At 25.2% G+C, this 15,481-nt stretch overlaps 1 protein-coding gene across 4 annotated transcripts in view; it reads right to left on the bottom strand.

Annotated features, from left to right (window-relative positions):
- The window catches only part of LOC112599583 (glycine-rich cell wall structural protein-like), a 6,402-nt gene extending 1,492 nt beyond the window's left edge, over window positions 1–4,910 (bottom strand). For 2 of the 4 annotated variants that reach the window (XM_025346531.1, XM_025346532.1), the window contains exons 1-4: window positions 4,719–4,910; window positions 1,385–1,452; window positions 857–1,035; window positions 11–769 (exon numbers count right to left, since the gene is read on the bottom strand). In XM_025346531.1, coding sequence (XP_025202316.1) covers window positions 11–769; window positions 857–1,035; window positions 1,385–1,452; window positions 4,719–4,739 — 1,027 coding nt within the window. In that variant the 5' untranslated portion in view covers window positions 4,740–4,910. Of the gene's footprint in view, window positions 770–856; window positions 1,036–1,384; window positions 1,453–4,718 lie in introns of all 4 variants that reach the window. The other 2 variants (XM_025346530.1, XM_025346533.1) reach the window with 2 other exon arrangements.
- Window positions 4,911–15,481: the final 10,571 nt, after the last annotated feature.

Below are 15,481 nucleotides of genomic sequence, written 5' to 3'. Positions count from 1 at the left end.
CTTCCTCCATGTCCTCCTCCGAATGAACTTCCACCATATCCACCGGACGAGCTTCCTCCGTATCCACCGGATGAACTTCCTCCATGTCCTCCGAATGAACTTCCACCATATCCACCAGACGAACTTCCTCCGTGTCCACCAAATGAACTACCTCCATATCCACCGGATGAACTTCCACCGTGCCCACCAAGTGAACTACCACCGTAGCCACCTGATGAACTTCCGCCGTATCCACCGGATGATCCTTTGTGATTACTAGCAGAATACCCACTAAATAAAATTCCGCTTGAAGAACCACCATAACCTCCAGAAGAACTTCCGTAGCTTCCTAAGGAGCCACTGTAGCCTCCTGATGAACTTCCATGACCACCGAACGATCCACTATATCCTCCAGATGAACCGCCATATCCACCTGATGAACCACCATGTCCACCTGATGATCCACCATATCCACCTGATGAACCACCATATCCACCAGAAGATCCACCAAATCCTCCTGATGAACCACTGTAACCACTAGAAGATCCACTATAACCTCCTGATGAACCTCCATGGCCACCAGAAGATCCACTATATCCTCCTGATGAACCACCATATCCACCAGAAGATCCACCGAATCCTCCTGATGAACCACTGTAACCACCGGAAGATCCACTATAACCTCCTGATCCGTGATCACTGGAAATATATTCATCGGATGAGCTATCATCATAGCTACTACCACCATGTCCACTTGATCCAGAATCATAAATACCAGAAGATCCGTGATCTGAAATAATAAATTAATTAATTACATAAATAAACATGCTTTACAGGATAATATTTTAAGTTAAAATTCATTTTATTATACTCTTACCACTATACGAATCATCTCCACCACTACCATAACTACTAGAAGATCCTCCATAACCACCAGATGAACTTCCATGATCACTATGACCAGAATAATGATCATCGTGGTGTTCGTGATGGTGAACTGGTTTTTTTACATAAACTTCTTTCACAATGGTTGGCACATGAACACGGATATGTACACTGCAAAGTTAGTTTGAATATTAAGATTAAAATTGGGTTTTGAAGTTAAATAAAAAAATGTGTTTCAAATATTTAATCTAAATAATGAAATTAAAATGTTATAAATTATACCATTACAAATTTCAATACAAATTAAATTTAAAAAAAAAATAATAATTTTAGTTTAGTTTTATTTTTATTTGCATAAAAAAATGTTTAATGTCTCGCTAAATTATAATGAACGAATCATATTTTAGTTTACTACAAGCTCATTAAATATTTAGTGATCGCTTATGCAATTTAACTTAAAATATTTTATTTACAACTATATGCATAATATAAGAGGGTAAATGGAAATAATTATACTCACTGTTCTTTGCCACCAAATGTTGCATGTGTTGTGTCGAATATGCTGGCGATTGCAAAGAAGCAGAATATCTATAAAATACGTACAAGTATTGTAAAGTTATATTATTATGTTAAATATGATATGTACATGCAGATATGGATCGGTGTTGTTCCAAGATATGAGAAAATGGTTATATAATCGCACGATGATGTGTGTGTCGTAGGCGTGAGAATGTATTTTGTTTTTTATTTTATTGGCTCGAGAGGAACTAGTTTTAGGAAGAGCGCATTTTATTTTTATCACCCGTCGGTCACTCAGGTCGGGTCATCGCGTGCGCTGGTGAAAGGTTTCCAGCATTCGGGCAGATCGCTGCTGAGTGAAAGTGATAATTCTGATGATGATAATTTTATGTGCCATTTTGTTATTAATAATTTGGAATAGCTAGTGGGCCAATAGTTATGTCCAACAATAATAATAAAAAAATATGGGAGGCCTTCATTAAAACGCGGCAAGTTTGGATTAATGCATAATGTATCATCACTTCCCCAGTCGGGGGCGGATAGATAATTATTGCGTATATCCGGAAGTAATATTATATATCGTGATTGAAAATAATGATATTATTATGATATGTATGCTTGAATGATGATCATGGTTTTCCATATGCGATTATTGTGAATGTATAAAAATACAATATGCATAATACTATTTTCTATTTTGTTGAACGTCGAGTAATATATTCCATACGCATGAAATAAATACATAGAGATAATTTTTTTTGAATTTGATTAATACCTACATAGTAAAATCAAAATTATTCTAATCTATAGTTGCCTAAAAGTTATGTAAATTTTTCATTACAATCTAAAATCAATGAATGTATCATTCAGGGGGTTATATATAAAAGCTGTATTTTAAGTAGATAATGGAAGTTAATTTAGACTAACTTAATAGTCTCATACGATGATTATAAGAAAATCCTTGTTAAGATGCTTTTGGGTAGGCAATAAAAATGTTATATAGGTAGGTATCAAAAAAAATCAATAAAAAAGTGGTTAACAGCAATGACAAAATTCTTTCGAAAAATTTAATTTTCCACTTATTTTACTGTCCAAAACCACAATACACAGCGTTTCGCTCTAAATCGTTTATTTAATGTGACAATTGTTAATCATTTTTGGATTGAAAACTACAACACGCGCCAAAAAACATCCAACAAAGTGATTTATATCAAAAATCGATTCTCGTGAGACTAAATCCTTACTGTAAACATTGAAGCGTGACGAGTTAACGTCATCGAAATCACTATCCTTAGAATTTTAACGAAGCGAGACTAAATCCAGAATAAGTTAATTACATCTTTGTTTAAATATTCGGAATTTTATCGGCAATAAAGTCTCATTTTTATTTACAATTTATTTTGCCTATTTAATTGTTTATTGCATGACGTTTAAGTTACTCATACAATAAAAACTTAACTATATTTGATTTATTACATGGTAATATATACTATAAGTTAGTTAAATTTAATTATTCTTAAAAATTAGTAAGAAACACTTAAAATAAAAATACATTTTTTAAGTCAAATAAATATAAAATATTAAATTTAAAAACTTTTAAAACCATTATTCTTTTAATTTATTTCATATTACATAATAAACATAACATAAAAAAACAATTAAATCCTTAAAAGAATAGAATTATTAAATGAATTATTTCATGTAATATGAATAAATCATACTTTTAGAAAGGGAGTAATACATAATGTCGTAGTTAAAGTATACTATCGATATTTTAAATTATTATCTATTGATCGTATACATATTATATCTATAAAAATTGATATTATATTTCTATAAATCATAATATTAAATGTGCACTTAATAATTAGTATTATCTCTTACTTGTGTGTTTAACTGTAAAAACAATACATTAATTTATTATATTTTATAATAATTAACTATTGTACAAGATTTATTATTCTTTATTGTATATTATAGATTGTAAATTTCTTTTGTAAACTCCAAAAGCCTTTACTGCCGACGGTTGATTTAAATAAAAATAAAAAATATATATTTTTGTATGATTTATATAATATAAAGTTTTTAAAAATGACTATTATTGTGGCTCATTAATGTTTAATTTATTTTGAAATTGTTAAGAAATCTCACTCAATTTTCGATTAGATAATAAGATTTTTGTAAAAATAATCCAAAGTAGGCCAAAATTGGATCATTAGTTTTGTCGTAACATTTTAAAATAGTTTCAGAGAATATAGATATATAGTACTTATATACTTAACCCCAATATATATGTTATTCATATTGTATTAAATACAAATATTTTTATAGAATGCATAATTAATAATATTAAAAGGGCGATAAAAAATTATTTTTGTGTTATTAGTGTAAAAATAAGCAAATCTTATTAAACTTAACTTACAAATCAAATGTACGATAATTTTAATAAATTGTTTATTTTATAAATAACTAAAATATAAAATAAAATAATTAATACAATTTGTTTTATGTTTATTAAATCGTAAGCATTATATATTCATCTATTTTAAAAATATATAGTATTTTAGATCATTCTTAATCTGTAACTGTATAAAATAAACAATTTTATTAATTAGGTACCGCAAATTATAAAAATTTTAAATTTTAGATTTGATTTTTTCCTCAGTTTTAAGAGAAATAATAATTTATAATTTAAAAAAAGGTTAATAGGTATTTTAAATGGTGTGTTTAATAATTAACAACAAATTCAGTTATTATTAAAAATAATATATTTTTACAAGGTTCATATTTAGTGAATATATATTTTTTATCGATTAGTATTATATAAAATTTATTTTATTAAAATTTCGATAATATTTTTAAAGCAAATTAAATTTATTTTGATAAAAATAAAAACGGGTTATTTTTAATTAAGTAATAAATAAAATAATAAAATAACAAATTAATAAAAATATTATTTTTTAAGAATTATTGAATAATTCCTAGTAATAATATTATCTATTGTACCTACTTAATAATTTGATTTAATGATTAAAATACTTAAATTACACTTTAAAAAACTTGGTAAAATTAATATAAATCAAAAATCAAAAAAATAATACCATTCCTAATAAGTTATAAATAGCTTTAAATATTGTAAAATCATTAAACTTATTGGGATGATAATTGTAAATAACACTGTACGCATAAAGTATAAATATTTGATTATATATTTTTATATACTTTAAATGTATTCCAAGTAAAGGAATAACAAAAACAATAATATTGTTATAGTTTTGAAAGAGTATCATATGATTATATAGTAAAAAAACATGCTATATGTATTGTTCACTTACTACGATTGATAAAGTTCCCATGTTGAATACAATAATATTATGATCCAATTGGCAGGAACGTTTCAAAAGATATTATTAGTTATACTTCGAATATGATAATAAAATCTACACTGACCGCCGTAACATACAATAAAAATTATATAGGGTAGCTGTGGTCATCAAAATCACCGACGAACATGTGAGTAAACCCAACTGGCGTTCGGTGTTTTTATATCCGAAAGTCGCCAACCGTAAAGTCGAATGTCTGGTGGGGCTCCCGATGCCGGGTAATTGTCGTGTATTAGCGATAGCGTTGTAAGAAAACAAGACGCCTCGATGTAGGTAAAAGTAGGAAAGTATTGCAGCTACGATAAAATGTTATTGCTCTAGGGTGGGCGAACAGAAGTTATGGACGAAATGTTTTCAATAATTATACAATAATATAATAATGTTATCAAAAATTTACATACATTTTTTATTAAATAGCTAATATTTGATTTTGTCCTTTTTTTTTTACTTATTGTAGGTATGTACATAACAACATTTTTAATTTATTACTCGCGAATAGTAAATAATAGAGTTTAAAATAATAATAATACACGATATTTTCTATAGTAAGGTATATAAAGGTATAGGAATCAACTAATTAAAAATTCTATGTTAGGTAAGATTAGGTAACTAACTCATAATAGATAAAAGATAAATGATTATAGTATTTTAGTAGCAATGTAACATTAAAACTAAATATAATATTTACAAATAATATGATTTGAGAAAAACTATAGTTCAAGTAACAGTTTGATATATTAAATTTGTTTTACAAATTAATGTAAAAGTATAACAAAATATTTTTACAAATAAAAGCGAAATTATTTTCGTTTAAAATTGAAAATGCAATAAGTGCATATAATTTATATTGGATTTTACATGTTAAAATTAAAAAATTGCAATGAAGAACTTTCATTTTCATACTGTAAAACTAGAAAACCAATAATTAATTATATCGATTAAAGTAGTAGTAAAATAATAATCAGGGAACTCACTACGTTGTTTGGTAAGTTTTTGTGTACTTATTTATTGATTAAGTAAGTGTATTGGCTATGTTAAATTCAAATTCAATGATAAATCATTGAAAAAGATTCTGTTAGCATATTTTTCAAAAAATATTTTATTATATTTTTATAGCTGTAAATGATCCATTTTTCTATTATTAAATTGAACTAATTTTTTCTAAAAATAAGTTGAATATGTTAACTACAGTCGACTCTCGATAATTTAAAAATTCAATAATTCGAAACCTTTGGTAATTCAAAGTAAATACTCGGTGCCTTGAAAATCTCGTGGTAATTCGAACAAAAACAATGCATTTAAGTACATTCGGTAATTCGAAATTAAATTTTGGGAAAATTGGCCACTAATATTTGAAAATTCGAAGTATCATTCGTTCAACGCTCGGAAATTCGAAATATATTCATCAAAATAAATGTATTTTATCTGTATTCTTATAATCTTTTTGCTTATAATTTACTATACAATCATGTAAAAATTTAGCTTATTATTTTCGATAACTATAGAATATTATCGTAAGAACCTTATAATTTTATAAATTGTATTTCTTAATCATCTCTAATCGTAATTTAATTCGTCGAGTCGTCAATAACTCTAATAATTAATAACTTTAGTATGTACCACCTAATTTATTGAAATAATTAATATGTATAATAATAAAAAACAAAATTTTTTTCATAACTTTCTATAATTTAATTTTTTTTTTGCCCTCTCGTTATTTCGAACTATTCAACAATTCGAATTTTCGGTAATTCGAAGTTTTTCAACAGTCCCATCAACTTCAAATTATTAAGAGTCGACTGTACTAATTTAATATTCCATATAATACTAGTAGTTGTTATATATGTGTATATATAAATAAAATGCTTTTTATCGGTAAGCACATTATTTGCAAACGGATAAAACAATCAGAATCATTTTTAAGTAAATAATAATATAAAACATTAGAAGCGATGAAATTCTTTAAGTTCTTATGAATAATTATTTGTTTATTATTATAAAAAAATAACATTCAAACAATATTTTATTGCATTTTAACTTTAAGTACTTACAAAAAAAAATTGTGCATTTTTATTTTTAAGGTTTTGAGGTTATAAGATTATTAGTTTAGGGAAGAAAGTATAAACATTTTTTTATGACAATTTCAAAAATAAGTTATTGAGATTTTTAAAGAACTAAAATAATTTTAACATTTTGGTGATTTTAATTAATTTTTTTTAAAATGTCAACTATAAACGCCTGTAAAAAATTAATTGCGACAATATATTTTCAAAATTTTTAATTTGAGTATAAAAAATTTACGAAAAAATTTATTTTTAATTTTCAAGATTTTATATTTAACTTTGCCAAAAAGTATGGTTAGGTTAAGTAGAAAATTTCAAATATTTTTATCATTTTTAAGATTTAATGAAGTACAATTAAAAAGTCGATTCATTTTTACTGCTTTTTTAAAGGTGAAATAATTCAAAACATATTACACAATATCATTGTAAAACCAATGCATTTATCATTTCTCTTAGAAATGTGTAACATATCAGAACCGTAAAATAATATACAAAACATTTCAAGTGAGTTTAATATTGTCGAGTTAAATGAAGAAAAAATAATAAAGAAAAGCAGATACAATGATACCTATAAAAATGTTGAAAATAAAAAGAGTAGACCTCGGACCTATATGGTTTTTGTATTTTTGAATATTAAAATTCATGTTTTGTTAGACTTTAACTGTTCAAATTGGATGTCATTCAAGGATTAAACCGAATTTACGTGCATTATAAAGGACACTTGTAATTGTTTTTCACTTGTGAGAATAATCAATTTAAAATTGAAAGATTATTACTTATTATCTTATAGTTATTTGAGGTCATTGTGATTTTGATAAAATAATTTCATTAATTTATTTTTGTGTGAAATTACCTTCGAAATAAGTAAATTATTTTTATTTTTTTTTTATCTATATGCTTAGTAGTTATCAAAAATGATATTCATTGTGTTTGATTTTATGATACATGGAATGTATAATACGTAGGCATAGTATAATACATATTTATCTATACTGGCTATCCTAATTTATTTTTAATAAAATATATTTAAAATAAATACCAAAAAGTTTTTGTATATAATTTATATATTTCTTAATATTATGTGCAGTGTGTACTAGTTAATTAAATAAAACACAAATGAAAATCGTTGCTTTAAACATGACTTATATTTTTATTTTTTATTTTATTTTTTTGTGATATAATATTATATATTAATTAATAAACTTATTACTTGGGTACCTACATTAGAAAACATAGTTATTTGCCACTAACTTTGTAAACTCAGCTCAAGTTTATTTCTAAAATGTATGAATTTGATGTAGGAACTAAAAAAAAAAACTGAATTCAGAGTTGAAAAAAAAGTATTTATTTATTTTTTTAATAATACTAAACTAACGTTTTATTTACTTAACTGATTTTAAGATTTTTTTGATTTTTTGAATTTGTTGAAAAATGTATGATTTTTTTTTTAAATGTAATATGTAGATGCATTATAAAAAAAACATTCTTGTATTATCTACAGTATAGCTGTATATACCGTGATCTACTAATAAAATATATGTTTCATAAAAAAAAATTATGATATAATTTTATGTTTTTTTAACGTTTTAATCGTTTATGAAAGAATTTTTTTAGCAAAACTTCTTATTTAAAAAATTTTAAAAACAATTTGCTTAAACACATTCCAACCTTAAAATTGATACACTATATTACATTTTAATATAAATTATAATAATTATATTTAGTCATATAATAATTATATCATTGAATGCTTTTTAATACCTGTATTATATTATATACCGAGTACTTAATGTATTTTAAAATATATTATTTATAATTATATTTTAAACTGTTATTATTTAAACGCTATATTGCTATAGTGCTTTTATGTGATACTATGGTTTGACACTAAATTTTTTATTATATAATTATCAACAAATATTTTAGGATAATATATATACTTTGTTTCATGACTAATTTATATTTTACTAATTTTTAATTACAAATTGTTATTAAGTTCAATGAAATCTCTCATGTTCACGTAGGTATTCTATTTGAAAATAATAGGAAGAGTGTAAATATTTTACTCTAATTAAACAATGAACGTCTAAGTCGGAATATGAACAATGTGAAAACATTCCCGGAAATAGAATGTGTTGTGAGTACTTTATATTATATGCTTTTGTGTATTTCGCACACGAAAATACTTAGAAAATATTATGTTTTAATCATTATATATAATTGGTCAACAATATTGAATACTTGATATTTACAAAACACATCCTTAAAAGTTTCTATTAGATTTATAAAAACTATAGTTTTATTACCTTTTACTATAGAAACATATTGGTGTGTATTTATGAACATACTTATTAAATATATTGGTTAATTTATCAATAAAGTATTAAAAGTTTATTTATTTAATTTAAAAAATAATGAATAAAAATTGGCAAAATTATTAAAAAATAATAAAAATCAATATATTTTTTTATAATAAAAAATATATTCATACAATTTCAGATAGACTACATTAAAATAATTAATTACTCTATAAAAACAAGAAAAAACTTTTTGAGAAAATTAAATTAATTTTAAACATTTTTCAAATTCATATTTTTTTAATCTTTCAACAAATTACAAAATTATATTATTAATTCAAGTTCTACTATTTAAAATTAATCTTTTGTTTTATATTTTTTGAAATGTTGATTACTACTCGTATTATAATACAATACATAATAGAGACATCACCTTCATATTCAAGTATAGTAACTTTTTTCTTTGTTATACCTATAATTTAAAATTAAAAATAACACAATTTTATTTCATTACAACGATTGTTAATTTAGTATTCTACAAATTATTATTTTTATTTTAAATATTAACTACCTGTATCCTATAATATACATTCGTCATAAAATCATTATAAAACTTAAAATTAAAATTTTTTGTTGAAAATCTTAACTTAGGAATTACCGTCATTACTTGTATTTTTTATATCATATTATGTTTAAACATTATAAATTAACATATTTTAATTTATTGATTTTTAATTAATATTATTAATCATTAATATATTATTAAGCTTCAAATTCTTATTTTCGAATTTAAATTTAAAATTACTTTATAGTTAATTATAATATACAAAAATATTCTTATAATGTGTATAAATAAAATTATGATTTTATATTTTTATACTTTAAAGTTTAAATTTAATATAATCAAGTATAGTACCTAATCTATTGACAAAATTTTTAAAATTAAACTATTTCTTTAGAAGATTGATAATAAGAGATTTATTTCTCAATTCTTAAATCATCACTTACATTTCCGATATTCGTAGGATGTTCTCAAAATATATTGAGTTGGACGTATAGTTCAATGTATAGTCTGAATATTATATTATAATTTATAACACTTAAATTTTTGTGCATCTTAAAATTTTATTTTAATACATTGAAAAATTATGCAGTGTTATGACATTATATCAATATTATCTAATTTATTACAAAAAAAAAATTCCTTAAAACTCGTCAACATATAGATTGTTAAACATTATATATTTATATGCCTATTATAAAGCTATAAAAGAAACGGTCTTACAACTCAATTTTCTAAACAAATTAAACCACGTTCGTTCCCATGTATGTAGATAGTAGTGCTGATTGTACAACAATTTACCAATATATGTCTTATGACGTAATGTAATAAAAGGTTTATAATCACATAAAACACTTAAAATAATAATATGTCATTTCTACGTTGTAAATTTGGTGGCTATAAATATTTCGTAACATCTTTAATTTGTCAAATCATTTTCTATAAAATAAAAAATACATATGAATTTAGCTAAATAATTTGCTTCGAGTTTAAAGCGTATAATTTTTTTTTTGTGTTCTATCATGTTGACTTTTATGTATCATAATTTGAGAAATTTTGTTTTTAACTATAATTAAAGGTGGAATATATAATTTGATTTTAAATTGATTTCACGTATTAAAAAATAACAAATTTAAAAAGATGATTAATATTTAAGTTTACATATTATATAACATTATTTTTAAGATATTATTGATTAATTACACACATGTAGAATAATATTTCAATAAACGTGGTTTAAAATTTATAATCGTTATTAATATTTTAAAATATATAATTCATATAAATATTTCGTAGAACATTTATTATGGTTTTTCTTTTTAAATTGTTATGCTATTTTAATATTTTATAACCTTTGCATCTTATACCCACAGGCATGAAAAAAGGAAGATGAACAATAAAACTTCTACGCTCATTGAATATTGAAAACATCGTTCATTATCATCTACTTTATTCATCACGATTACGATCTATATGCGAGAGATAAAAACAATAGTAAAGTCAAGTATCGTGTTAGGAATTTTTCTTTACACTAAATCGACAGTTTTCGTATATTGTGTACATGAACTTAACATATACACACAATGCGTTATATATATAATATTATATATTTGTGTTTATACATTGTTATACACTCATATTATGAATGAACCTAATCGCGAATAGACGGTATAATATGCGCTCTCGTAAAATACATAACTACCGTACATCGACCTGTTTATGATGATGCACCCACGTTATGACTGCTAGAACGTCGTTTTTTGGCAGTGATCGAAAAAAATTATGGACGAAATCAAATAAATATAATATAATATAGAAATATTATAATTATTATTACGATGATATATATTGTGACTCGATTGCCGTCGAAAGCGATTTGGCGACGCTTCTGTGCAAATTTTTCGGAAATTTCACACCGAATATTTATATATATATAAACTAATGTTTAATAATAGTATGCACGCGTTGGACGTGTTCTACTGGCGGAGCTGGAGAAGAAAACGAAACTACAACGATTACAATAGTAATAATAATAATAGTACGAAGAACGGTAAATAAAAAAACCGAAAGCGCGAGAGAAAAAACACTGTATATGGGGGGCGAAAACTATGGCAAGTTTTCAATAACGTATCCGCCAAACCATATATAATATTAAAAAATATGTAATTTTATACAAGGCGATTCATCAAGCATGCGATAACCCCCTTATTTTTACAACAATAATGTAAAATCTGATTTTTAGATATTTTTCAAATACCTTAAAAACATATTTTTGAATTATTGTACTACTTATAAAAAATGTCTTGTAGAAATATAAACTTATGTTTTTAAAATGAAAATCATTAATTTTATACTGTAAATTATTTGGTGGATATTTTTTCCGAAAATTTTGCTTTATTAAAATCAAAATTTAAAGATCAGTTTTTGAATTATTTTACCTTGTGAACTAAGGATATAAGGTTCTTGTAATGTTTTGAGTCTGAGATGTTAAGATTTAAGAGATTTTAATATTTTAGTAATCTCAATAATAATTCACCAACAATTATAATTTCTTAAATATAATTCAAATTAAATAAAAACTAGATGCATTATTACTCCTAATTTATATATTTATGAAATCACTTTTAAGTACTATTATTTTTACTATATTCATATTTATAACTGTGAAACTACTATTTTGAAATTTGAATTACATATATTAAAAGTTTTAGAAAAATTATCTGCTAAATAATTTACAGTAGAAAAGGAAGGTTTTTGTTTGGAAAACAAAAGTTTGCATCGCCATGGGATAATTTTTAGTAGGTAATACCTAAAATATCCCAAGAATTTAAAAATATGTTCATTTAGCATGCTTGAAAATCCCCAGAATCAGAATCCGAAAAAAAGTATCATTAAATGTTGAAATGAGGGTGAGCCTGATTGCTGAATCACCCTGTATATTACTTAGGCATCACATACGACAACAATATATCGACGACAGTTATACGCAAAATGACGTGTCGGAGCTTCTTATGCAGTCGTCAGACGCGCACACGTTCCGGCGGCCGTCGCATATACATCAACCAGACTGTTACGATAATATAATATGATATTATCTTTGCGTGTATGGCATTATACGTGCGCACACAGACGCACATACGCATGGTAATGAAGATGGCAGCTGCTTGTCCTTTCACCTCGCCACCGCGTACCGTGGTAACAAATAACAATATAATGGGTATAATCATAACTCAACGGTATATAACGTATACACACTACAGTATTATAACAGACGTATAATAATAATAATATTATGTTTTGATATGACAACGGTCCGCGCAACGGAAGACACAACAAATTATTTTTCCTCTAAAACATCCGAAATAATGTTATGCAACTGCTGCTGCAGCGGAAAGCTAGACACGTCATCACGAGTACAAAAATATTATTATCGTCGTTGCCGCCGCGGATCGTAATCGTACAAATACGGATGTGAATCCGCAGTATATCGTGGCGTATTACATTACACTGCGGCGGACCGGACGAAGACGGTGCGTATTACGACGACGTTGATAATAATATGGTAACGATGTAATGATGTAATGTGCGATGATTATAATAGTATTTAAATCGTAAAACGTATATTATGTTATTATAGCCCTAAGGGACGCCGCCGACGGGCCGAAGAGGTGGCGAACCAACGCGCGTGGTTGCGCTCATCACGATTCCGCGGGCTTACGTATGACGGTTTGTATAATAATACAGCCGGTATACTGATACGCCCGCGAGTCCTGTTATAATACAACGAATATCGTAAAAAAAGAAATCCATTGCGATCGGATAGCTTTTATTTTCTTTACTTCACTCCTTACGTTTTCTCTCGGGTTCAATAATACCGTATATGACGGTAAATGTGCGTATATTCGTGTAACTGTAAAAATATTGTATTATAATTAATTATTTATACGTAATAATATATTCTATAATATGGTACTATCAGCATATACGTTTGATTTATTGGTAGATATAACTATATGCAAGTGCGTGGGTACTTACTACCAATCGTTACAAAATTATTTTAGAGGAACTTGTCCAACTGACGATGTTAACACAAACAAAGGTGTGACGGGGGTTATCGAGCTGCTTTCTTAACCTAAATCTTTATTTAAATAACACTCCGGGTAAAAAGAGGTGATGTCCGCTTTTCATTGGATCTGATGATCATTCCATAGAACTATTATAAACATAAAATATTTACATATTATGATTTATTATTTTTGAAAACAACCACTCATTTTAAATTCTTTGCCCTTTGAATTGAAAAAAAAAAGTGAAATTGATAATATTAAATGGTAAGTAAATAAATATTTATTTTTGGAATTAGAGAATGACGTGCGTCAATATTAACCATTTTGATTTAATTTTCATGTTTACTTTACCGATAGTCTTAATTTATTTATCGTAATATTATTTAATAAAATAATAGTTTTCAAAATTATTTAATTTATTTTAATTGCGTAGCATTATGTATTAACATTCATATCATGTTTATATTTATTATTATTTGGTAGTAATAATGATTTCCTATATTTAACAACAACAAAATTTAATCAAATCTGTAATATTTATTTAATTTTTCTAATATATATATATATATATATATATATATATATATATAAAGAAGATGTACCTATAATATTGTGGTTTATTGAATTTTAGAACAACGCAATATTATATTTATATAATAATTTTAGAATTATAGCTATTTACAATTATTATAATAGATACAATAATATTTGAGTATTAAAAATACAAGTAATATTGATATTTGTTAATAGATTTTACGAGTATATAGGTAATGATTGAGATGAGTGTAATTTTAACATCACTTGTTTTCAATCCGAGTACAATTCAGCCTTACCAAATGTTATTAGATAACAGTTTTATTTTCATTGAATATTATATTATTATTTATATACTCGTACTAGTGGGTTGCCAGTAGCGGCTTTGCTCTCGAAATTTTATTTGGTATATAATAAAAATCAATAATTTATGACAAAAATGTTATCATAAAACTTCTTTATAAACTAAATTTGATGTATTTTCATTTGGTGCTAAAATTATTAAACTTGTGAACGTACCGACTTTTGCAGCACATCATATAAAATTGTCCATATGAAAAAGAGCCTAAAAATGTAAGCTAGAGGCTAACAGCTTATAAGCGCTTACTCGTCGATGTATATAGGTATAAAATTTACAAATAAAGTTTTGTTTTTTACCGATTTAAACCCCTTAAAGTAAAAATTTTGAAAAATCTTTTCTTAGTGCACGGTGAAATTATAATATTAATCTATTTTCATAATTTCAAATTTATAGCTGTAATAGACTCAGCTCTGCATTTATTGTAACTTATGAATCAGTCACTCGGGATAGTCTCATTTATTTATACAGATATAATATTAGTATATCCATTTTCAACAGGTATAGCTTATCGTTAGTTTGAGGACCTTATGGGTTCCTGAAATTGTGAAATTGATTTCAAACGATGTGCTATTGTGATATGACCGTATGATATAAAAATAAATATTATGCACGGCACAAAAATACGTAAAATTGTACTATACTAGACACTAGATGTACATAAAAACAAGCTTTTGGCGACGAAGTAGAAACGTTTCAAATCAAAGATTAATACTGAATCAGGTATTAATGGTATTTTATGTCATCCAACGTGTTTATTGTGCTCATATAATTAATAACTATAATAAATTGTCAACGGTAACATAGATAGTTCGTTTGAAATTTTTAGTTTTT

Source organism: Melanaphis sacchari, unplaced genomic scaffold (genome assembly GCF_002803265.2).
Source record: "Melanaphis sacchari strain LSU unplaced genomic scaffold, SCAv2.0 Contig53_pilon_pilon, whole genome shotgun sequence".
Lineage (NCBI taxonomy): Eukaryota > Metazoa > Arthropoda > Insecta > Hemiptera > Aphididae > Melanaphis > Melanaphis sacchari.
Note: the sequence above shows the minus strand (reverse complement) of the source record. Positions and strands in the feature narration are given on the sequence as shown.